Raw genomic sequence first — 27,125 nt, forward strand, 5'->3', positions numbered from 1 at the left:
TGAATAGAAGTAGTGAGAATAAATGTTCTTGTTTTTGTCTTCATCTTTCAACATTAAGAATGATGTTAGTGTGGGATACTATGCAGTCAAAACAAGGATGAGTTCATGTCCTTTGCAGGGACATGGATAAAGCTGGAAATCATCATTCTCAGCAAACTATCACAAGCACAGAAAACCAAGCACCGCATGTTTTCATTCATAGGTGGGAATTGAACAATGAGATCACTTGGACACATGGCAGGGAATATCACACACTAAGGCCTGTCGGGGCATGAGGAGCTGAGGGAGGGATAGTGTTAGGAGAAATGCCTAATGTAAATGACGAGGTGATGGGTGCAGCAAACCAACATGGCACATGTTTACCTATGTATCAAACCTGCACGTTGTGCACATCTACCCTAGAACTTAAAGTATAATAATAATTAAAAAAAAAAAGAAAAAAAAGAATGATATTAGTGATAGGCTTTCTATAAACGTCCTCTATCAGTTGGGGAAATGTCCCTCTATTTCTAATTTCTTTAAAGTTTTAAAAGAGAATGGATATTGGATTGAGTCAAATGCCTTTTCTGCATCTTCTCAGATGATTATATTATTTTCTTTTTAATATGATGAATTATGATGACTGATTTTTGGATATGAACTCAACCTTATATTCCTGGGATAAACCTCATTTGGTCATAATGAATTGTCCTTTTAACATTTTGTTTAATTTGATTTGCTAAAATGTTATGCATAATTTCTATATCTATATTCATAAAGGAAATGAGTCTGTAATTTTATTTGTTTTCAGGGTCTTTCTCTGGTTTTGATATCAGAAGTATGCTGGTCTCATTGAATGATTCAGGAGATATTCCCTTACCTTTAATTTCTAGAAGAGTTTGTATTACTTCTTCCTTCAATGTTTGGTCAAATTCGCAAGTGAAGCCATCCAGACCTGGAGTTTTCTTTGCAGGATTATTTTTAACTACAGATTTTATTTCTTTAATAAATATAAAGCCCTTCAAATAATCTATTTCTTCTTGAGTGTGTTTTGGCAGTTGTCTTCTTACAAGAAAAGTTGTTCATAACATTCTTTTATTATTCTTTTAATATAAGTAAAATCTGTAGTGATGTAACCTTGCTCATTGTTGATTTTGGTAATTTGTATCTTCTCTTTTTTTCTTAATCAGTTAGGCAAGAGGTTTATCAATTTTATTGATCTTCTCAAAGGACTACTTGTTTGTTAATTTTTCTCTATTGTTTTCTGCTGCCTGTATCGACTTGTGCTATCATCTTTATTATTTCCTTTCTTCTACTTACTTTGGGTTTCACTTGGTTTTCTTTTTTTAGTTTCTTAAGGCAGAACTTGATTTCACTGATTTGAAATGTTTTCTTTTCTTGTATAGACATTTAGTGCTATGAATTTCCCTCTAAGTGCTATTTTAGTTATATCCCACAAATTTTGATATGTTTTGTTTTCATCTTCACTCAGTTCAAAATACTTTATGATTTCCCTTTTAATTTCTTTTTTAACTCACGCGTTATTTGGAAATAACTTTGTTACTAATTGCTAGTTTAATTTCACCATCTTAAGACTTGTTTTATAACCCATAATATGGTCTACCTTTGTAAGTGAACCATTTGAATTTAAAAAGAGTATGTATTCACTGTTGAAGGATGAAGTATTTTATAAATTGTAATTATGGCCAATTGGTTGATAACGTAGCACAAGTCTTCTACATCCTAAATGATTTTCTGTTGACTCGTTCTATTAATTATTGAGAGAGCATTGTTGACATCTCTAATTTCTGATTTTTATTCGAGAAGGACTAATCATTTACATTTACAGTGAATACTGATAGAGCTAGGTTTTAATCTAACCATTTTATTATCTATTTTCTATGTATTCCATCTATTTTTGGCTCCTCTTTTCCTCCTTTTCTGTGTTCTTTTTGACCTCTCAATGTTTCTCACATATTCAAAATCTTTCCTATTTGCTGTTTAGTCGATCATTTAAAAAACACGATTAACCCAAACTATAACCATAGTATAGCATTGCATAATACTCATGTTAGTTAAATATTAGTTTAATGTCTCTTACATAGCACATGTTCAGTGATGCTACCATTGAATAAAAAATAACTAGATACTTATTGCATTTAATTTTGCCAAATATATTCTAATAACTGAGGAGAGAACTGAACTATCTTACTAAGAAAATTTCTATTTTTGCTAAAGGATCTATAGGAGATTTTATGAACCAATAGAATAATCTTGATTTAAAATCATGGCCTTCAGATTCCTACATAATAAATTTGCTGGCATTTACTTTTTTAAGGTACAAGATTCAGACCGATCCATTAGCACTAAGAAGTCAAAATATTCCATTTGAGAGATGACACTAAAATAAGACATCTTTTTTGCTTAAAAGATTTTATCAGGAAAATAATAATAATAAAGTTCTAAAATTGGCCCCTATTCAGAGAGACACAGCTGATTTTCTCACTCTCATTTACCATATACTCTCTTAAATACTGTCATATATTTATCTAACATCTTAATTGTTACAGTGCAATTGAGGAGGTTTATAGTTAAACTGGATTTATAAGTATACAATAACCTATACTATCAAGTGTATGTCTTTAAAAAGCATACTTTATGAATATATGCAAAAATGAGTGGACCATATAGTCCCTGAGGAGTGGTAAAAAGGAATCTAGAAAGAATGAAAAGTCTTTATGTAGAAAGCAACAGGGAAAGAATAAAATCTGTAAGCTAATAGAATTAATAGACTAGGTAGGCAAGAGACTGCTGTTTCTGGTAACTAGCCTTGTAGAATTTTACTATATAATAACTTACAAAAAAAAAAAAAAAAAAAAAAAGAAACTATGTCCAAGAGAAAGTGAATTATAAGTGTAAAAAAAAAAAATTATTGTAAAAATAAAAAGTAACTTTACCTGATCATCGTTTTCATCTGAAAAGGTTATTGATGTAAGCTTGTAGTTATTCTTCAATAAAAATTCATTGACTAAGAAGTTTAGAGCTCTCTTTTCAAGAGGTTTGATTGGCTCCTGGAAGCAAAATAAGAGGCAAACAGGAAATCATAAGTTTTCCTCCTTCAATATTTATGTTACCATTTTATGTGGAAGATAATTTTACATTTGTCTTCCATCACTCACCTGAATTTCAGGACTTGATTTGTAATTTTTTCGTTCCTGTAAAGGAACTTCATGTTCTGGTGGAAAAAACCATAAATATTATTTTACTATTTTACATTTTAAAATATCTCTGCTACTTCTACATTGTCAAAGTTGAAAAGTCTCAAAAAAGTTTTATGTACACCACCTGCGGCCTTTGTCAGGTTGGCTCGGAGGGCCTGAATGGTCTCCTTGGCTTTCCGTAGTTCAAACTCCAGGACTGGACAGGGATTTGGAATAAACACACAAAGGCATCCAACCAAGAAAAGGGAAACAAAAATTAAAAAATAAAAAGCAAGGATGGGTGTGAAAAAAAAATACAATTTGTATTGAAAACAGAAAGCATGCAATCTTTATGAAACTTGTGAACGCATGCAGCAGAGTTGATTTGCAAGCAAACTGGTGAATGTTTTCCATAGTTTTAGTAGAATTCAGGGGGTTATTATCCAATGTTCTAGCTGTCTGACAAGGAATAGTTCTATTTAAAAATAAAATCTATGGCATACTCTCGTTTAAATAAATAAAAATATTAATAATCTGGGTACTTCTGCTTTATTCAGTCTAGGTAAGAAATGTAATGGATGTGTTCAGGTGACATAATTTTAGGGGATAAGGTAAAAATTAGATGAAGCCCAAGCAAATATTCTTAAAAAGAGAAAACTTAGGATTTTTTTTTTTTTTTTTACAAAACTTAATTTAAAATGCATTGTCTAGAATAATGTTATAAATCAACGTACAGAAACGTTAGTGAATAGATCCCTTTGTTAGGATGTTGAAGGAATATGGTTTAAATATTTAACAAATGTCATGATGCCTATATATTTTTCTACAAACAAGAGTATGTTTTCTAAAAACAAACATAGATATGTCAAACACATATCAAAAAAGTAATAAAAACCCAAAACCCAAAGGGTTTTATTTTTCATTTAGAGCCACAGGAAAGAAATAGTTTCACTTTTAATTTCTAATTAAGATAATTCTATAGCAAATGAATGTGTACATTTCTAAAAGTATAGTTTTCTAAGGATACTGAGTAGGACTAAGTAGAATATCAAAGTTTCTGATAACTCTTCTAATAAATTTGTTCATGTTAAGAGGTACTAGTGAAACTCATAATTTCTCCTATTATCACATAGTGATTATGTCATAAATATGAATATTGAGAAACATTTTAATAAGCTCTTTAAAATGTTTCATCACGAGTGAGATTTAACTATGTGTGTCTCAACTGGGGATTTTTCTTAAAATGTGTAATTACTGTGCTGAAGAAAAAGCCAAGGTTAGACGAGAAAAAAATATATTTCCGAGAAGTAAAGCTCTGGGAAAATTAAGTGATCTTTGCCACAAATGAATATTAAGAAATTATAGTAGTTAAATCATTCTGCATAAAAACTGGAACTTAAGGTTTCATCTTAAAGATGCAATTTTTTCCTAACTGACTAATACACAGAAAAAAGATGCCAAATGAGATGTTATCAGAGCCACGGCTATAAAAATATATGGAAAAATTAGGATTCACTCAGTTTGCACATTTTCAATAAAAACAAGATGTAATTGAATCACATCTAGTACACAAAGGCCAATTATTTTGATGCACAGAATTTAACTGCAGCAACATGGAAGCACCACTAAAAATCAGATGACGTTGTATGTTACTATATGTTTTTTGGTAGTCAGCAATGCTGATCTGCAAATACTTCTGTGCAACAAAGTTAAACATTTTTCTTAACATTTACACTTCCGGAAACTCTTAGAGTTGCATTGAAGTAAGACTGGACACATTCAGTGTGTAAGGTAAGTACAGAATAGGTTTACACACAGCATGTTGGTTTACTTTTTTTTTTTTTTTTTTTAACATTTTAAAACTCTAGGCAATTGATTTTGATTTAAAAATACCTAACTGTATCTTAAATAAAACAAATACATATATCATGCTTTTGATATCACTTAAAATTTTCTAAGACATTACAGAACAATTGCAGATCAGAAGTGCCCTACGCCAGAATGATAGAAATATGGAAAAAAAAGGAAAAAGAAAAAGAAAAAAAAACTGGTTAAAACACAACTGGGAAAAAACTCAAAATGCAATTGGTGAAAGTTTAGGTGACCAAGAGTAAAACACTGAATGATTAAGGCACAGAAAGCCAGAAAAACCCATGTCAGACGGCAAGAATTTATATTTTTATGCACATCTACATATATATTGCCAAATGTCATTAGAAGTTACCAATGCTTTGAAAAGATAGTACTTATCAATATGAATTCACTCTGCTGCATGTTTCTTAATATACAATATAGACTTTAAAAGACAAAGGCATATGTTTGAATCTATAGCACATTTCTATAAAGGCATAATATGATCAAGTAATTGCAGTTACATGAGAAAGTTTCAAAAGAAAGGTTAATAGCAGTGTTATATATACAGATACATGAATGTATCTTCTTTATTAACATTAAAGCTAAAAATTAATTATCCTGTAAAGAGAGACATTGTGCCAAACAACCTTGCAAATACTTTTAAAATATTGTAATTCTTCCTAAAAATGTTTGAGGATATGTATGTTTATTAAAAATGCTGCAGGAATGAACAACCAAGAGGCTCATTCTACTAGTCCAACTCTGCTGAATATGATTTTACTAGAACTAAAGTAATAACTGCAAAGATGTAGATGTATATTAACATCACATATCATAATCTTACCAAAACAGTTAACACTTAAAAGTCAGTATAAGCAACTCTAGATTAGTTGAAACAGTTATTTCTCAAGCTGCAATGGATAATACTGTAGTATATTAGAGGCACTTGAGTGCTTAAAGGTTGCGCTTTCATGACTTATGAGATGTACAACTATGTGGAGACACCAAAGGTGAAATGTGAAATTGCAAAGTAGAAATATCAATACTTTGTTGTCCAACTCAATTCATCACTAATATTATCTTGAAATGCTTGCTAGACTTAGTTCTTTTTGGCTCACATTCAAAATATTGCTGTATTTTAAAAGATCTTTTCCATAACACTGGTCTGAAGAAGTAGTTTTTCCTTCCCATTCTAGTTCATTATTGATGAGTTCCAATCAATAGGTCTGAGTCATCTACTTTGCTATGTAAAGTTGTCTTCTTTCAAGTCAGAATTTTCTGGAATTTTTTCCTGACTATAAGGTGATTTGAAATAACACTTCCCCATTTTTAATACTTATTTTAGTATCCAAGAACAGTTGTAGGAAAAGAAAAAATTCTCTTTTCAGTTTTTGTAAGAATATGAGTTAGAATAAAATCCCATCCCTAAAATAATACAGAAGTCCTAAGGCAGTACTATCATCACCTCTACCAGGTTTAGAAAATTCTTCCTGCCAATTATAGACTTGAGAAACTTAGTACTGTTAGGCATGACTTAGCAATAAATAAGTGAAAGCAAGATGCAATCCCCATAGTTTGTAGATATTTGTTTTTCTATATTCAACTTGGTGGGAACAAAGCATCCTCTTTCCCACAGCATTAAAATAAAATTCTTCCCATTATTGTTCTTTCTGCTTGAGTTCCTCTATCACTCATCTCAAAGTTGGTGTTTATCAGTGTATCATCCTTAGCCATTTTCTTAATTTACACACTCCACTGGAATGACTTTCACTCTTGTGGTTTTAAGTTTCACAAGTACTCTGAAGACTCCAAAATTTAAAAAATATTTTCATAAGACAAAGACCTACCCAGTTATCTCCTGGACATGCCCACTTGAATGTCTCATAAATTACTAGTTCAATCTTATCTAAATGGATCTCATCATCTTCCTTTCAAACCTGTTTCTCCTGCAGTCTCTCCAATAATGGCACCATTATTTACCCAGTTGGCCAAATGGGAAACCTGCAGATGACTATTCACTTATTCCTTGGCCTTACTCTCACACCAATTAAATGTCTAAGCCATACTGATTCCAACCTTTAATAACTCCCTAAATAACCATTCATCTAAACTGTCTCTGCAATTGTCATAGTTCAGACCTTTATGACTTAATATATAAATTACTACAATAACCTAAAACCCTAAAGACCCTGAGAAATTATGCAGAAAACCATGATTTTCTAAACTTATATGACCACAAAATTCTGTTTCTTTTTTCCCACTTTTGTTTTTCCCCTATGAAACGAACATTCTCGTGAAATACACTTTCGGAAATGTTAATCTAAAGTAAAGATAAAACCCTCCTTCTCCAGCCCACAAAAATTTAATGAACATATAATCACTTGTATTTTTAGATTAAATATAACCACCCACCACAATGATGTATTCTTTTTTTCTCTCTGAGCCTATTTTAATTTCATGGTGACGAATAACAAGAAATCTATTTTCAAAACGCTATTTATCTTCTTTACAGCCTTGTTGGAGCACCTATCCTATTTTAAATCCAACAAAATTATGAAGTAAGATTTAGGTATGGTTTAAATCAAGAAAATAAAAATGTACTGCTAATAGGAAAGAAAAGATTTATCTGTACCTAGGGAGAAACATCAAATTAGAAGCCAAATAGGCTTATTTAATCCTGATAAGGCTAGATATGGATGCTGCCAGGCCATTACCTAAGAAATGAGAAGGCTACTTCTAATCCAGGAGACAGGGACAGATGATCTCAGAGCAAAAATCTAAAGACCATTTTAGAATGTCTACTAGATTATGTAAGCTTCCTAAAGGCTTCATGTCTGTACTGTTGACTGATGTTCCTAGAGCAGCATAATGCTTGAACTATAGAGAAGGCGCTCAGCAAATACTTGCTGAGTACAAATGGACATTCCAATACTTGTCTGAAACATTAACTGATCTTACCAGCATTCAGGAGTGTCGTTGCCTACAAATCAGAAAGCATAGTTCTAGTTCTCCAGATCTCAAAACAGAGTTAAGGTGTTAACTAGGGAAGTAATTCAGTAATAGAGATGTGAGAACAAATAAAGTCAGGGACTCTGATGCTAAAAGATAGATCTTGTGAACCTGAAACAGGAATATAGGGGGGGGTTCTAAATCAACAAGGTCTCTATTACCATTTCCAATGTACTGAACTTATATCTGTATGACAGATATAGACATATTTCAGACAAATTTCTGAAGAGCAGAAACGTTATCTATCTTGTATGTCTACATAGAAACCTAACACATAGTACCTAAGACATAGCAGATGCTCGAAATGCCTAAAATAAGTTAAATAATGGCTATCTCGATATTTAGAACACAGATGTCTCTTGTTACCTTTAAGAAAACTAGAAAATTGAAGAGGTACATTGTATATGTGCTAAGTACAGTAGTTTTGTTTAATAACATAAAGGCTTTTACCTAAAATGAAAAATCACCTATATTAAACTCATTTTGGTTCAATGTCTGCTACTACTTAAATCATTTTATATAAAAATGTATACTTCACATAGAAAATAAATTGAGAAATGGAAAATAGCTAAAATAAAAAGTTTTTAAAATTTTACTTCTTTTCTAAGAAAATGGCTCTGTGAAATAGTTTCATATAAGAAAGACAAGAATATTCTATCCACATGAATATACAGATGGGTCAGAGCTACAGCCTGGTACTAAAAGATCTATTGTGGGCTCTGGAATAAAACCTCTATATGATACATCCTGATCATGCCCCTTACTATATGTAAGCTACTGGGTAAATTTCTCAACCTTGGTATAAGCATTAGTTTTCTAGGCTTATAGAAACTATAAACCTAAAAATGACCTATTTTGCAGCATTCCTAACAAGATTAAATAAAATATTTTATATAAAGCACCTAGCATAGTACCTGACATGCAGTAGGTGCTTAATAAACATTTGTTCCTTTAGAGATCCCTTCCTCTTTGAAGGAATATGTGTGCAGATGTGAAAAAATAACCAAACTTTTATATCTACAAGAAAGGTGGTAAGAATGATGCTGAAAACAAATCTAGTGTCTGTCTCATAAATTAACACCTGATTAAGGGTTAGAGGAGACCCTTCATTTGCCAGGTGGGTAAACAGACTCATTAGTGTGTTATCCACAAGCTCCTTCTACCCAGTATTGGTATAGGAAAAGAATACAGATGTTTGTTCTTAGATGTCTCTTCATTCTTCTTCTTTTCCCCTCATATCATAGTAACAGACACAGTTTATTCTGTTATCCTATAGAAGCTTATTTCAGAGCTTCTGCCAACTTGGGTAGATTTGAAATGAGATATTCTAACACTTTAAGTCATAGAAGCTTCAAAATTAAATCATTGGGAGATGGAATTTACAATTAAAATAGTGGAAAGATTTGAAAAATCTGTCCATGTAGATTGAAAAGGTATGTTCAGAGAACAAACTAAGGGTGTGGTAAGTGGCCATTTTCTAAGGATATGAGTAGAAGGAAGCCAGGTGAGACATCAAGACAATGGGAGAAAGACCTTGAAGGCATCGCAGAGCTCTTTCAGGCTGTCCCTCCTATGACAGTCCCAGAGTTCAAGGCGGGTAGAGTAGTTTTGGGAGGCAGGACCAGGGTCCCTCTGTGATTTTACTGCTCAAAGCCGCCTCAAAACTCTGCTCCCTGCATTCTGGTGCAGTACTCCTTGGCCACTCCATCTATGGCTCCAGCAGGTCCAAGTGAGGCTTGTGGTGCAGCTCCACAGGGTACAAGCAGTAAGCTTTGGCAGCTTCCTTGTGGTGTTGACTCTGTAGACATGTAGACTGTATGAGCTGTGGGGCCATGGCAGCCTCCACCTAGAATTCAAAAAACGTATTGCGAAGCCTGGGGGCCCAGGCAGAAACCTACTGCAGGGTCAGAGTTGCCACAGAATCTCCATCAGAGCAATGCCAAGAAGAGCTGTGGGAGTAGGGCCACTTCTGAGACCCAGAACTGTAGAGCTACCAGCTTGCAGGAGTAGCCTGGGAGAGCTACAGGCACAAGACTCCAACCCATGAGGAGTTAGTGAGGTTTACATGCGATTCAGTGGCAGATGAGAGGACAATTATCTTTTCCCGATTACTGGCCTTTTGACAGGCTTTTCAAGTAAAAGCAAAGGGTCACAATCTTTTTGTGAATAGGAATTATGATTAATTGAAACGTTTAAAAAAAAGTTTCATACACACACTCACACATTTGGTTCAGTAACAAGCCATGATACGTGAGCACTAAACGACTGAAAGATATTCTCTTGGGATTATATATGCTCTTCTTCCTCTTTTTCCTACTGAACATGAATCACAGCATTTATTTATATATGAGCACGGTATAGTAATAAAAAGTTACTTTATTTCTTCAAACAAGATAAATAGTATATTCTATAGGTTAAAAATGTAAGGTCTGCTGTCTTATGATAGTCTCAAATTAAAAAAAAAAGGCCAAAATTATCACATATTTAATACATTTCAATCCTAGTTGTGCAAATCTGGGGGTTATCCAGGTTCGCTGCCCTTTGCTCACTGTCTCTCAAAAAGCGTTTAGGTCAGACAGAGAATATCAACCTTTTTATTCTGCCTTCTAATAAAAAGTTACACAGTGAAAGAAAATGTTATGTACACAGTGAAATTTGGTCAGAGGAACTTCTACTTTCTTCTTCTCTTCTACCTATATTGACATAAATAGAGATTATACCAATTAATGATTATATATATATATAATGATTATATATACACCTTTTTTTTTTTTTTGAGACGGAGTCTCACTCTGTCACCCAGGCTGGAGTGCAGTGGTGTAATCTTGGCTCACTGCAACCTCCGCCTCCTGGATTCAAGCAATTCTCCTGTCTCAGCCTCCTGAGTAGCTGGGACTACTGGCACATGCTACCACGCCTGGCTAATTTTTGTATTTTTAGTAGAGACGGGTTTCACCATGTTGGTCAGGCTGGTCTCGAGCTCCTGATCTCAGCTGATCCACCCGCCTCCGCCTCCCAAAGTGCTGGGACTACAGGTGTGAGCCACAGTGCCCAGCCTAATGATCATAAATTTAAGCTAAACATTTTGCATTTATGTCAGCTTCCCCCTACTTAGAAGTACTAAAATATCTAAATCAGGACAATAATAATAAACCTCTTTAATTTTACTCAATCTAAAATATAAGTTTTAATAAGGAAATTAAAGGAAAAAACATAATTATATAGATAACTTCTGGGTAGGAGTTATTTTTTAATATGTAACAATTTGTACAATAAAACTATATAAAACTACATATGGTCTCTAAATAAACTAAAATACCATATATTTTATAATATAAATAGCTAATACATATAACAAGTGCTATTTAATGAGTGATATAATTAGGATAAATTCATCCTAAAATTTGAATTGTTAATTTTTAGATATTACCAATGTGATTTGCCATTTTGATAGAGTTGTTAATAAATGATGCTCATAACTCAACCACGATTTGACATGGAGAGCCACATTAAACTATTCTAGTGACTTCCCCATTACATGGATATTCTGCTATTATTTATATTGCTGAATCCTCTCTCAGAAAAACAATTACATTTTTTTTCTAACTCATATAACACTGTCTGATATTTTAAAATATTCAATATCTCTAGTCTTGAGCAAGGAATGAAAATCATTTATTGGAATGACATTTTTAATTAGACCAAACCTAATCTTTTATGCCAAGAGGTAGCAAATAATAGTCAATCGTAGACTGTTCCTGGGCTATGTAGATTTGAATCCTAGCTCTGCTACTGAGTCTTATATAATTTCTCTCAGAGCCTCAATATCCTGGGGACAGGAACAAGATAACAATTCTATAACTCAGTGAGTTAATATAAATTTAGAACAGTGTTTAGAATGGAACAAATGCTATATAAGAATCAGCACTCATTTTTATTCATAATGACCACAAGGGTTAAGCATTTGGTATATTTTAAAAAACTCATCCCAGTAAATGGAAGAAATATTCAACAGAGTTGGTCAAGAGAGAAATCACGTTATAGGTATTCCCCAACCCCATATTTCTTTCACAGGCCCTGTGTGTCCCATGCGGCATCCCTTTTGTTCCAGAAGTACCTACCATTTTGATGGAGCTCAAAATACCCAACTGATGTCTGTCTGCTTTCCCCATCTCTCTCAAAGCCTAAGTCTTATGAAAACTACAATTCCTGCAAGGCACTCAAGAATGACTTCAATGGCAGACAGACACAGACTTGAGGCACCAGAAAGGTAGCAGATATTTACACCCAAGGAGCCAAGGCCGCTACAGGGTGAATTCCAAAGTGGACCCCTAGCAAATTCCAACAGGGCTTATCTGGTGTAGGCAGAACACTGGGTACAAACTGATCCGCTGAAGTTCCTAGATTCAGTGGTGGTGCCTGGAAGGCAAGACTGGTATGGGAGAGAGGATGGGGGGATGGGCAGGGAGGAAGATTGAAATGAGCAACCAAGCAATTAAAAAGGATGTTGTCCTTCTTATTGGGATGGGCAGCGTCCTGGAAGCCCTCACTGTATCAGTCATTAACCCTCTTTTACTGGATCATAGCAAAGTCAGAAGTTTCTGAAGACATGCTGTGACAGCTGGGGAGCACTCAGGGAACTCAAGGCAAAGTTTTAGCAACAAGCACAGAAGTATTTCAACCTTTTTTTTTTTTTAAATTTAAGAGATTAGGTGTCATTATGTTGCCCAAGCTGGTCTCAAATTCCTGGCTTAAAGCAATCCTCCTACCTCAGCTTCCCAAATAACAAATAGCTGGGATTACAGGTGCAAACCACCATGCCTGGCTCAAAACCAATTTTTAATAATCAATAGAGTTGTGTTGGTACACATATGTGACTATCAGCCCTGGTTTGGAGGATCAAAGGAATGAGGCTAAGGTCCAGCTTTGTCTTGGACCTGTCATACATGAGTTTTACAACTGTGTGGTTGTAAACTGCTGGCTCCAAGTATAACTTATCAAATTACAGGGATACATAACCAGAAACTCAGTACCAGAAGAAGAAAAAGTTGGAGAACCCCCAAACTTGCATTAAATTAGTAATTAGTAACATAACTTTGTATAATAACTGTATATGTTATAGTCACGTACCAAATTGTAGAAGGAAAAAAAATTCCTCAAGCCATTTCATTATTTCTGGAATGTCAAAGAATCCAAATCTGTCCTTACAATTTTACTCACCTGCCACTTTTTCATCTGTTTCCCTGTTACCATCATCTGAATATCTTGCAAAGTCTAAAGAATCAAGGGTACTAATGCTCCCAGCTCGATCTATAATAAAGAGAAATATAAAAAAATTAAATGTGCATTTTAATTTAATTGTTAAAATAAGGAAGAGGAATTCAAATACTTATAATTATTTCTAGTTAATAAACCAGTAATTCTAAGATCTAGGAGTTCTTTTAAAACAACAACAACAAAACAAAGTAAAAATGCTAACAGCAATCAACTTTAAAAAAACCAAATTTCCCTGCCCAAATCTCTGGCCAACTCCCAAACAATACACACACAGGCAATATTGCAAGCAGCCCAGCTAAGGACAAAACAAACAAACCAAACAGAAATTTGAGCTGCCACCTAAGAGTTTACAGATTGAACAAGTGCCTACTGAAAGAACAGAATCCAGTCTTCACAGCCTAACACACACATCATCCATCACACAGTCAAAAATTACTTGATACACAAAAACCAGTAAAATGTGATCCACTCCAAGAAATAAAACAATCAACAGGGACCAACTCCTAGATGATACCAGGAGATAATGGTAAAATCAGTAGACTAACATTTTATAATAGCTAGTATAACTATGCCATGTGAAGTAAAGGAATATATGTATACAATAAATGAAAGCAGTTAATATCTTAGCAAAAACTATGGAATGTAAAAAATGCTAATAGAAATTCTAGAACTGAAATACAAACATCTGAAATTAAAAATGCCTTGTATAGCCTAATCACAGAATGGAGATGAGAGAGGAAAAGGTCAGAAATCTCAAAGATGGATTAATGGAAAGTATTCAATCTGCAGAATACAGACAAAAAAGATTGAAAAGAAAATTGACAGCGACAAGTGGAACAATAACAAAGGTCTAACATATGCAGAATTGGAGTCCACAACCAATGAGGCAAGAGATGGGACAGGTACAGGTCCAAGGTCAGAGAACATCAAGGAGGATAAATAAAGAGAAGAGAAACTTAGGCACCTATTAATCAAATTGCAAAAACCCAAAAATTTAGAAAAATATTAAAAGCGGACAGAGAAAAACAATGTTCTCATAGAGGGAAACAATGATTTGAATGACTGCTTATTCCTCATAAAAAACCATGAAACCAAAAACATCCAGTTTGGAAAAGAACAAGCAAAACTATTACTATTCACAGATGACATGATGTTATATCTAAGAAACTCTCAGGAATCCACTAAAAAACAATTAGACCTAACAAATGAGTTTTTCAAAGTTTCAGAACATGGGACCAATGCACAAAAATCAGTCAGATTTTTATACATTAGCAATGACAATCCAAAATTAAAACGAAGACAAGTTTCATTTCCAAACACATCAAAAAAAACTTAAGAATACATTTAACAAAAACATGCAAAACTTATACAGTAAAAACTACAAAACACTATCCAAAGAAATTAAAGATGATCTAAATCAACAGAAAGACAGACCAGGCTTACAGATCAGAAGATCCATATCAGGATAGCAATATTCCACAATTAATCTTCGGATTCAATGCAATTCCTATCAAAATTCCAGCTGGCTTTCTTTTTTTTTTCTTTGCTGAAATTGAGAACTTGATGCTAAAACTCACATGGAAACAAAAAAGTCTCAGAATAGCCGAATAATCTTGAAAAGGAATAAAGATGGAGGACGGATGCTTCCTGATTTCAAACTTAAGAGTAATCAAGGCAGCACAGTTCTGGCATACAGATATAGAACAATGCAATAGAATTGAGAGTTCAGAAATAAGCCCTTACATTTATGGTCAAGTGGTTTTTGACAATAGTACCAAGACACTTCACTGGAGAAAAGAAGTTTTTTCAACAAATTGTGTTGGGACAACCGTATTTCTACATGTAAAAACAAGGAAACTGGACCACTACTTCACATCACAAGCGAAAATGGATCATAGATCCAACGTAACAGTGAAAACTGCAAAACTTTTATTAGGAAATGCAGAAGCAAATCATCATGGCCTTGGGTTAGGCAATAATTTCTTAGACATAACACAAAGCATAAGCAATGTGGTAAGCAGAAAAATGGCTCCTCCCAGATGTCCACATCCTAATCCTTAGAATGTGTGAATATGTTACTTTACATGGCAAAGTTGAAGTGAGGTTGCAGATGTTATTAAGATTGCTTATCAGCTGACCTTAAACTAGAGACATTATCCTGGGTTATTCAGATGGACCTAATGTAATCACAAAGATCTTTAAAAGTGGAGGAGGGCCATGAGCCAAGGAATTCTGGCATCCTCCAGGACCTGGAAAAGGCTTTCCCTAGAGCCTAAAATCTCCAGAACTGCCAATACCTTGATTTTAGACCATTCTGCTCAACGTAAGACCCACTGTGAGATTTATACTATGCTGCCATAAAAAAGAACAAGATCATGTCTTCTGTGGGAACAGCTGGAGGCCATTATCCTTAGCAAACTAATGTAGGAACAGAAAACCAAATACCACATGTTCTCATTTATAAGTGGGAGCTAAATGAAGAGAACACATGGACACAAAGAAGGGAACAACAGACACTGGGGCCAACTTGAAGGTAGAGGGTGGAAGGAGGGAGAGGAGCAGAAAAAATAACTACTGGATACTAGGCTTAGTACCTGAGTGACAAATTAATCTGTACAACAAATCCCCGTGACACGACTTTACCTGTATAACAAACCTGCGCATGTACCCTCGAAACTAAAATAAAAATTAGAAAAAAAAAAAAGAACCATGAGGTAATAAATTTGTGTTCTTTTGAGCTGTAACGTTTTTGTCAACTTTTTAAAGTAGCCATAGGAAACTAATTAAAGGAATGAATTGATAAACTAGATTTCATCAGAATTAATTTTTTTTTTTTTTGCTTTAAAAGTCACCATGAAGAAAGTGAAAACACAATCTACACAATGGAAGAAATATGTGCAAATCAAGTATCTGTTAAGGGCCATATCTACACGATATAAAGAATTCTTATAACTCAATTAAAAAGACAGCACAATTTAAAAATGGACAAAGGGTTCTCCAAAGAAGATGTAGAAATGGCCAATGAATGAAGGAGAGATGCTCAAAAGGGAAATGATACTCATTAGGGAAATGAAAATTAAACCACAATGAGGTACATTTCAAATCAACTAGATGGTTATAATAAAAGAGACGGTAAGTTGCAGAAGATGTGGAGAAACTGAAACCCTCATACATCACTCGTCTTAATGTAAAGTGGTACAGCTGCTTTGGAAGTTTGGCAGTTCCTCCTTGAAAACATTATACTAAATAAAATAAGCCAGACACATAAGGCTACATGGCTATATACTGTATGATCATTCATATAAAATGTCCAAAGTTGGCAAATCCATAGAAACACAAAGTTGATTTTAGCTGGCATCATAGGAGAATGGGTAGTGACTGCTAATAGGTATAGGGTTTTTTTGGGGGTGATAAAAATGTTCTGGAATTAGAGTAGTGATAGTTGTACAGTTTTGTAAATGCACAGAGAACCACCAAATTGTACACTTTAAAACGGAGAATTGATGGTATATGAATTATTTTTCACTTTAATAAAAAGACAAGACAATAGTGTTGGTGACAACGTGGAGAAATTGGAATCCTTATATCTACCTGGTGGGAATGGTATGGACATTTTGGAAAACAGTTTAGCAGTTTCTTAAAAGGCTACAGAGTTATCTATCATAGGACAGTAATTCTAATTCCACCTAAAGAGAAAGGACAATATATGTCCACACAAAATCTTGTACATAATTATTCATAGCAGCATTATTCACAATGGCAAACAAAGTGGAAACAACTAAATATCTGTCCATTGATAAATGAAGAAATAAAATGTGTTATATATCCGTACAATAGAATGTTATTCAGCAATAAAAAGGATGGAACTATTGAAACATGCTACAACAATGGATGAACTCTGAAAACATTACGCTGACAGAAGACAGTTACAAAAGAACCACATATTGTATGATTTCTATCTATATAAATTGCACAGAATAGGCAAATATATAGTGATAGAAAGTCTATCTCTATAGACACAGAGATTAGTGATTGGAGGTTGAAGGGAAAAATGGAGTGTATGCCAATGGATAAGAGATTTGTTTCGGGGATTATGAACAGGCTGCAAAAGTAAATTACGTAATGGTTGTACAATTCTGTAAATATACTAAAAATGAATGGAAATATACTAAAAACCAATGAATTGTATACTTTAAATGAGGCTGAAGTGGGAGGATCACTTGAACCCACGAGTTCAAGACCAGCCTGGTGGGCAACATAGCAAGACCCTGTCTCTACAAAAAAGTAAAGGCAGAAGGAAAGAACAAACAAGTGTATTGAGTTTTCAAAGTGTGGACAAGTTGTGTATGAATAGCATTTACAATGTACAGAAGCTGCAGAGCTGGGGAGTGGTTGGGGGGAGGTGGCAGGCAAGTCATGACAGCTGAGGCTAGGTAGGTTGTAAAGTAGTAGGAAAGACATTTTAACAGCTTCTCTATTAAATTTTACACACAGAGAACTTTTTTTTTTTTAATCCAGCTAATGCTTAAAAAGGGACAAATAAGAGGCTATTGTTAACCCTTTGTTAAATCATGTTACTTGCACAGTACTTAAAGTATACATATTGATCTAAGGGAATGGATTATTTGTGTTTAGAAAGCACAATCTCGACAAATGAATGGAAGTTATAGGAATACAGATTTGGACTCTCCCTTGGGCTCTCCCGTCACCTTTTAAAACAGTACATCACAATAATCAAGATGGTTGAATCTTCAAATAGGGCTATGTCATTATCATTATCAATGTACCACTTCCCTTTAAATCCCTATTAAGAGAACTAAATGAAATTCTACATATGTCGTTCTTCTTAAACACTGTTTCTGTCTGGAGAAACATTTAATTTCCATGCAGTTTAATTATACATGATAAGTAATAGCTTGCAGGCTGTCCTTTACCAGTCTGGCCAACATGGTGAAACCCCATCTCTACTAAAAACACAAAAACTAGCCGGACATGGTAGCAGGTACCTACAATCCCAGTTACTCTGGAGGCAGAGGTTGCAGTGACCTGAGATTGTGCCACTGCCCTCCAGCCTGGGTGACAAAATGAGTCTCTGTCTCAAAAAACAAACAAACAAACAAACAAACAAACAAAAAGCTTGCTATCTATCAACTTAAGTTTTTGTTTGTTTGTTTTGGAGATAGGGTCTTGCTCTGTTGCCCAGGCTGGAGTGCAGTGATAAAATCATGGCTTACTGCAGCCTCGACCTCCTGGGCTCACGTGATCCTCCCACCTCAGCCTCCCAGTTAGCTAGGACAATAAGCAACCAGGCCTAATTTTTTTAAAAAAATTATAGAGACAGGGTCTCGCCATGTTGCCCTGGCTGGTCTCAAACTCCTGGGTTTGAGCAATCCTCCTGCCTTGGCCTCCCAAAGTGCTGGGATTATAGGCGAGAACTACCACACCCAGTCCAATTTAAGTTTTAAGACAACATAAACAAAAATAATAATGACAGAAAGCCAAATATTACAGTACTCCTCATTATAACATAGTTTCTTTCAGCACAAGCTAAGAAATACCAAATACAGTAACCACAGGCATCTCAAAAAGTTAATATTAAAAATGTGCTGAACTCAGGACTACTATTCAGCAATTTAAAAATAAAGTAAAAAACTGACATATGCAATAATACGAGTGAATCTCAAATGCTTTATGCTGAAAGAAGCCTTATAGCAGTACCTACAATATTTCATTTATACGAAGTTTTTAGAACAGGCAATAGTAATTTATGGCAGGAAAAAATTAATAGTGGTTCTTGTGGTAAAGGGCTAGAAGGGGTAGGAACTGACTGGAAAGGCCTTGAGGGAACTTTCCAGGGTGATGGTAATATTGTATATATAATAGGAGTTTGGGTTACTACAGGTGCATCCTTTGTTCAAACTTATCAAATGGTACACTTAAGATTTATATATTTTACTGTCTTTAAATATTACCTCAAAACCTCCACAATTTTAAAATATTGAGCTCTAATTAATGATATGCACACTAAAGCATTAAGTGTACTGATACGTGCAACTTAATTTGAAATTCATGAAAAATAAGATGGACTGTTGATGGAGAAATGGCTGAAAAGATGTACTGATAAGAGATAAACCAAGTATGGTTAACTGGAATTAGGTGGTGGATGTACGGGTATAAAATTCTTTCAACTTGTCTGTACGCTTTGAACTTTTCATAATAAAAAGTTAAAGAAATAAAACATGGATGTATGGGGGTAAAATGAGCTAACACTGATCAGGATCCATTAATAATCAAGGTTCAATCCTGGAAAACAGCTATTCTTATTGTCTTAAATAAACAAAAAATTTGTGTTTTTCTCTCTCTGTTTGAAATTGAACCAAATCTAGACCATGAATCACTAAAAGAAAGCAAAAAATTTCAAAATATTGTGGATAAACTTTATAAGGCTTTTTACTAATAGACCTTTCAAATAACCGAAAATATACAATGCAAACTGGAATAAACCATTGAGTTATAAGTATATCTGCCTTGTTAAATAATTAATATGACATATTATAAAATGGAGGGCTGAGTATGGTGGCTCATGCCTATAATCCGAGCACTTTGGGAGGCTGAGGTAGGGGACTGTTTGAGGGGTTTGAGACCAGCCTGGGAAACGTAGTGAGACATTGTCTCTACAAAAAATCGAAAAATTAGTGGGGCATGGTGGCACATTCCTGTAGACCCCACTAGGAGGCTGAGGTGGGAGGACTGCTTGAGCTGAGAAGGGTGAGGCTGTAATGAGTCATGAGTGAGACACGGCACTCCAGCCTGGGTGACAGAGGGAGACTGTGTCTCAAAAAACAAATGCATAAATAAATAAAATAAAATGAAGTTCCTGGATTACTATGCAATACCTAAAATTTCCAGTTCTTTAAAACAAAATTAATCTAACTACTTTTCTCCAATATTTTTATTACACTATAAATGATTATTCCTTCCAATTATTAAAAAAAGTATTATAAATAATCATAAAATAAAAGTACATAGAAGACTAGATAAATCATCCTAACACCACTAATACTGGGGATAAGGGCAGTGTATCATCAATTTTTTTCCCTGAATTTCTAAATATTCTTTTTTGAACTTTCCCCCATATATAAGTATGTAAAGATATTTGTGTAAAAAATAGAATAAATTTATACATACAATTTTATATCTTGTTTTTTTTTTTTTTTTTTTTTAAGACAGGCTCTTACTCTGTTACTGAGGCTGGAGAGCAGTGGCATGATCATAGCTCACTGTAACCCAAAACTCCTGGGCTCATGTGATCCTCCCACCTCAGCCTTCCAAGTAGCTAGGACTAGAGATGTGCCACCACTGCTGACTGACTTTAAAATTTTTTTGTAGAGATGGGTCTCATTATGTTGCCCAGGCTGGTGTCAAATTCCTGGCCTCAAGCAGTCCTCCTGCCTTGGCTTCCCAAAGTGCTGGGATCACATATGTATCGCTTTTTACAAATGAAGCTTATATAATGAGAAATTACAATATTATTAAGGCTATTGATACATACTGCTTTCCAAAATAAGTGTACATAGCAATTTGAATTCCACCAATAGTATGTAATAGCATTTGTCAAAGTTCAGTATTATTATTTTTAATCTTCACCAATTTAACATACTATAAAATTATATTTTGTTTAATTATGTATCTCTTTGATTTCTAGTGAACTTGGACATTCTTTTTTTTTGTTTTGTTTTAATGAGACAGAGTTTCACTCTGTCACCAGGCTGGAGTGCAGTGGCGCAATCTCGGCTCACTGCAACCTCCGCCTCCCAGGTTCAAGCAATTCTCCTGCCTTAGCCTCCCGAATAGCTGGGGCTACAGGCGCCCGCCACCACGCCCAGCTAATTTTTTGAATTTTTAGTAGAGATGGGGTTTCACCATGTTGGCCAGGATGGCCTCGATCTCTTGACCTCGTGATCTGCCCGCCTCGGCCTCCCAAAGTGCTGATATTACAGGTGTGAGTCTCCACGTCCCGCCACTTTCTTTCAAAAATATATTGACCATCTATTTTTGGGGTTCATGTGTGAATTATCTATTCATGTCTTTTGATCTTGCATTTAATACCTAGATATTCCTGATATATTAATTGATCTGGCCATTGCTGCCCTAAGCAGAAACTCCACTTCAGTACTATCTTCTCTTTTCTTAGGCCCATGTCGCGGCGCCTTATTAGCTACTCTGAAGTCTCTAACCTGTGTAGGAAAACATGTACACCCAATGGTGAACTTTTATCAACCAATATTCTGGTGCTATGATACCAGTCTTCACTGTTTTATTCCTGACTTTAATAGAATGTTAGGTATGGTGTTAGCTGTTAATTTCAGATAAATATTTCTTATTAAATATCCATCTATTATTAGTTTACTAAGTCTTTTTCATCTTCCTTCTAATATTTTAAATCATATATACAAGCTTAGATTAGAGCTACTTTGGTCATGAGACATTGTTCTTCAATAATACTATTATTATTTCTCTAAAGATTTTAAAAAACTCATTTATTCAACAGGGAGACTCTTTGGGGAAAGCAAACATACACTTTAATCTTCAACTTGGCATTATTATGGCCATTGAAAAATATATTTTCTAATTTTTTATAGTTCCAAGCCAACAACTTCATATTCTCCAAGAAAAAAAAGCTCTGATGTCTTTTAATATAATAAATATGATGTCACAAAAGAAAAACAATCTCTCAATTCATTAAAATCTACTCCATCTTGTCAGAAAGAAAAATTATTTATGGAAAAAGGTAATTCTAACCCTATATGGACTTTGGATTTTAAGACTAATAACAGGTTATATTAAAGCTTCAAGGTAAATGTGCTTCTTTAGATTAAGCCACAATTCTTTTCCAGGAGAAGCAAATGCCTTTTGTGTTCCAAATGTCCTAATGTACAAGAAGAGTTTGGAAAAATTAGCCTCTTTTATTAAGAATCTACCATATTTCAATATGAAGTATTTTAACTACAGAGCATTTCTTCAAATACCAGGATGCCTATTGTGTAACTTCTTAACAATCCACTTTATAACTCAGAAACAAATAATCAGGTACTTTCATCACAGTTGGTAAACTGGTAAAACCTGTTCATAAGTTTTATCAAGTCTAAGACCTAAACCTATTATACACAGTCGTGCAGATGGATTTTTAAAATCACATACAAAAGTAGTTTTATTTATATTTACATTTACTATTTTAGTACTGCTGAAAAAATAGGTTTTTACTATAATTGAAAAACTTAGTCTCAGATCCTTGAAAATTACATGGCACTTTAAGATCCAAATGCATCAGAAAATGGACCAGCTGTCGACTAATAAGAGTATTAGGTAATTTAAATATTTATTGAACAACTACTGTGTACCAGGTCACTGACAGGAATAGCAAAATATTAAAGTATAATTTTTTTAAAAGACATGGATATATAAGTTTAAGTATTTATGTTTATATATGCTTACATCTGCATTAATGTTTTTATAAACATGCATAATCCATTATTAATAACAACTGACTCTGAGGAGCAGAATGTACATTTTTCACTACATATTTCTCTTTGTATTATCTGAACTTTTTGTTTTTATTTTTGGTATTTTCCCCCATAGTTACACTTAATATGTACTTCAATAGGGGGACTTTATAATTTAAAAATCATGAAAGTATGCAATTCACAATTAAATGGAAAAAAATCAAGCAATTTGCTTTATATTACAATTCTTTCAGTAAAGATGATTTATTGAACCATGCTTAAAAAAATCTGTCATGAGAAAGAAATATATAATTATAAATTCAATAAATATAAAGATACTGCTAATGACAGACTTACTTTAAAAGTAATTCTATTTAAACCTGAGGTTGTGTGTAAACATTTTAAAATGTTATTCATAGGCCGGGCGCAGTAGCTCACGCCTGTAATCCCAGCACTTTGGGAGGCTGAGATGGGCGGATCACGAGTTCAGGAGATCGAGATCATCCTGGCTGAAACGGTGAAACTCTGTCTCTACTAAAAATACAAAAAATTAGCTGGGCATGGTGGCACACGCCTGTAGTCCCAGCTACTTGGGAGGCTAAGGCAGGAGAATCGCTGGAACCCGGGAGGCAGAGGTTGCAGTAAGCTGAGATCTGCACTCCAGCCTGGGCAACAGAGCATGTCTCTGCCTCAAGAAAAGAAAGAAAAAAAGAAAAAAAAAAGTTATTCACTTACGGAGGGATCTCAGAGATGTATGTCAAAGAAAGAGCCTATAATCCTACTTCTAAAATATGAAAGTTAAAAAAATATAAGACTATAAATTTTCTACTTTGGAAATAATGTAAAATTCATTCAATACTAATGAAAACTTTCTTTTATGTGGGCATTGTATTTATAAACGCCAGAGTAAAACCATAAAGGTACTCTGCCTCCTCCCACTCAAGGTCACTTCTGAAATTATCTGGAAGGCCTAGGTATACTAGTAACCTTGGTGATAAAGAAAAGAAAGATGTGAAACACTTTACAATACACGTGATACACCAGAAGAGAAAGGCTAATTTCTGGATAGACCTTGGTCTATCTTTTCTTTAAAAAAAAAAGTTGGGGACAGCCTTTTACTTTTAGCAACTGCAGCACTCACATTTATATTTTCCTGATCCTCAATTCTTCTCCAATGATGGGGTTAATTTTTCACTGACCCCTATGTCCAAAATATTTGAGATTTAAAAGGAATTTTTAAGATAGTACAATCCCCTCACTTTAACAGATGAGAGAACTGAAGTTATGTACTTATGCAGTATTTACTAAGCTATAGTGAGGAGTACAAAGATAAAACTTCGGTAAAACTTTGTCCTTGTCTTAAGGAAGCTTATAAATCATTGGAATTAAGTCATATACATGGATAACAATAATACAATTGGCTTACTTTATCTTAAAGGTTAAAAAATTAATCTGTGAGCAAGCCAGAAGAAGAATTCAAGCCTCCCAGTTTGCAGCCCATTGTCTTTTTCTCTCTGTCACAAGGTTTCAGAAAGAGGGGAACTTCGAAGTCAAGATTTAAACTTGGGAAGAAACTTACATATTAAAACTTTACTGACAAGCTATTCACTTAAAATTTCTATAACACAGGATGACTTTATCATATGAAAAGCTATTAGTAAAGAGAATGATTACTGTTAATGCTGACAACAATAGTAATTATTATTAACATTCTTTTGGACCACTTATTCTGTGCCAGATACTTTACACAGATAACCTTTCATAACAACCCCATGCTAAAGGAGTCATTACCATCTGCATTTTACAGTAAAGGAAACAAAGACTATCCAGAGTCATGCAATGAGGGAGTGGCAGAATACAAATATGAACTCAAGCTCTCCAACAGCAAAGCCTGAGCTCTAAACCATCGGTTCTCTTGAACAATATGTAAGAGCATCCAGGTTCTGATCGCCTAGATTCCAGATAAGTTGGGTTTGATACTGTGAATGGCCTCAGAAACACAGCCTTGATGGAATCTTGCTCAGACAGAGTTGAGGAAATCGGATATAAAGTAAAAGGTTAATTTTCACAAGAAAATATTCCCTACTTATAAATGTATAGGAAACTACTACCTAAAGATCAATTCTTTAACATAACTTCAATATTTACTGAAAGCTTGTATCCCAGGCACAATATTAAATACTGGTGATACACAGATAAATTTTCTATAAACTGTCTACCTTAGGCATTTGTGCTAGGCATGAAAGAGGACAATATAAGACCTACAAGCTAAAATCTTAAAAAAAATCTAGTCAGCTAAAACATCTACACACAAACATTTCAATAATATTATTAAGAGTTAATTAGAAACACATATTCACAGGTCTGTATATAATTATATTATATGTATATTTATAACTCAGAAACAAATAATCAGGTACTTTCATCACAGTTGGTAAACTGGTAAGTTTTGTCTGTTCCATAAGTGGAACAGACAAAAAAAACCCCTCAAGTTCAGAAGATTTAGAGATCACTATGGGCTGGAGAAGCTTTTGGGAAAGGAAGGAATATAAACAGGACCTTCCTTTAAGGATGCACAGAATTTAGAAAAAATATGGAACAGAGGACAAGTATTCCATGAGAAGAAAAAATAATGTGGACAAGGGCGCCAGGCAAGAAAACATAATATTAATATAAATATAATAAATATAAATATTCAAGAAAATATAAGGCATGTTTCAAGGGAAAAATGAAGAAACAATATGAGTAGAATAAAGGTTTTGCATATGGACAACATGGTTGAAAGGGCAGGAAGAAGCAAAACTAAAGGGATAACTTTATTATACATAGCCACAATAAAATATTTTAAAGCCACTTTTATACTTTGACAAATACACCATACAAAAATAGAAGAAATTTAAAAATTCCTAGTGAGGTTTATACATTTTTTTTCTGTAATATATATTTTTTACTACTAAAAAAGGTTTGAAAAAGTTGTTTTGGACAGGAGGAAGCAATTTTATTTAAAATACTTTAGCTAGAATGACAAGAATGAATAACTCTTTAAAATCAAGTCAGAGTAAGAATGGAGGAAGAGATTAAAGCTATAGGATAAGGCTAAAACTGATGGTATAAATGTGAGCTAAAGTCTGAACTAAGGGAGCACACAAGCACACACTCACAGGTGGTTAGAAGGAACAGAAACGTCAACGATACTATCTTGAGCAATCTTACCCACCCACAACAGGACTAGCTGGTTTCAAAAACAAACGAACATTATTTCTGAGGATTTTTGACTTCATAGGTGAGAAAATCTGGAAGGCTACACCCATGATTGCAACTGTGTTCTACTCCTCCTTAAGGTTTTGTCATGCTCCGTGACTACATCAGAAACTTACAAGTAGCCATGCAGCAAACCCTGAAGATTAAAAAAAAAGAGAGCACAAGCTAATTTGGCCTTGTTAGTTTATTTCACGCAGAGGGACAGTTGATGACTATATCTGGCTGCCAGCTGAGGTTTAGTTGATCCTGGGCTTTGCCCAGATATCCTACAATCACATGTAGGATGTGAATATCCTAATTTTGATTAAGTTTAATGCTACGCAGTGTGGGTGCCTTGATGAAATGAAGTGATGCTTCAGGCAGATTATTCATCTGTGACTTAGTGTGGTGCTATGGTTTGTCACTCTATTTTTAAATGATCAATTTTGTACTACCTGGCTTGCCTTCTGCATTAAGAAGTGATTTACCCCAGGTGAAAGAGCTAGTAAGTGGCAGAGACAGAATTGAAGATCAGACATTGGTACAAGTCCAGTGGTCTTCAAACAATAGGCTGAGTTCAAAATTATAGTTGGTGGCCCGGCGCGGTGGCTCAAGCCTGTAATCCCAGCACTTTGGGAGGCCAAGACGGGCGGATCACGAGGTCAGGAGATCGAGACCATCCTGGCTAAAGTGGTGAAACCCCGTCTCTACTAAAAAAATACAAAAAATCTAGCCGGGCGAGGTGGCGGGCGCCTGTAGTCCCAGCTACTCGGGAGGCTGAGGCAGGAGAATGGCATGAACCCGGGAGGCGGAGCTTGCAGTGAGCCGAGATCGCGACACTGCACTCCAGCCTGGGTGACAGAGCGAGACTCTGTCTCAAAAAAAAAAAAAAAAAAAAAAAATTATAGTTGGTATAGTCTGGCACAGACCTACTGTTGTTTTATCAGTCACAAATGTTTCCACAGCTACTCTGATGAAGCCCGTATTTCTCTATTTGTTCACACCAATATGAGATGTCTGTCCTGTATCTTACTATAATCTAAACATATCACCTCTAGGGCAT

The 27,125-nt window shown here is 34.5% G+C and overlaps 1 protein-coding gene across 8 annotated transcripts in view; it reads right to left on the reverse strand.

Moving 5' to 3' along the window:
* RELCH (RAB11 binding and LisH domain, coiled-coil and HEAT repeat containing) overlaps positions 1–27,125 on the reverse strand; it is a 120,773-nt gene that overhangs the window by 83,115 nt on the left and 10,533 nt on the right. For 7 of the 8 annotated variants that reach the window (XR_013408289.1, XR_013408288.1, XR_003724664.2 and 4 more), the window contains exons 2-5: positions 13,263–13,352; positions 3,325–3,396; positions 3,159–3,214; positions 2,937–3,050 (exon numbers count right to left, since the gene is read on the reverse strand). Coding sequence is in view for 5 of the 8 variants with exons in the window: in XM_077975110.1 (XP_077831236.1) it covers positions 2,937–3,050; positions 3,159–3,214; positions 3,325–3,396; positions 13,263–13,352 (332 nt within the window). In the remaining 3 variants the exon portion in view is untranslated. The remainder of the gene's footprint in view (positions 1–2,936; positions 3,051–3,158; positions 3,215–3,324; positions 3,397–13,262; positions 13,353–27,125) is intronic. The other variant, XM_015122143.3, reaches the window with a different exon arrangement.

This window comes from Macaca mulatta, chromosome 18 (genome assembly GCF_049350105.2).
Source record: "Macaca mulatta isolate MMU2019108-1 chromosome 18, T2T-MMU8v2.0, whole genome shotgun sequence".
NCBI classification, from domain to species: domain Eukaryota; kingdom Metazoa; phylum Chordata; class Mammalia; order Primates; family Cercopithecidae; genus Macaca; species Macaca mulatta.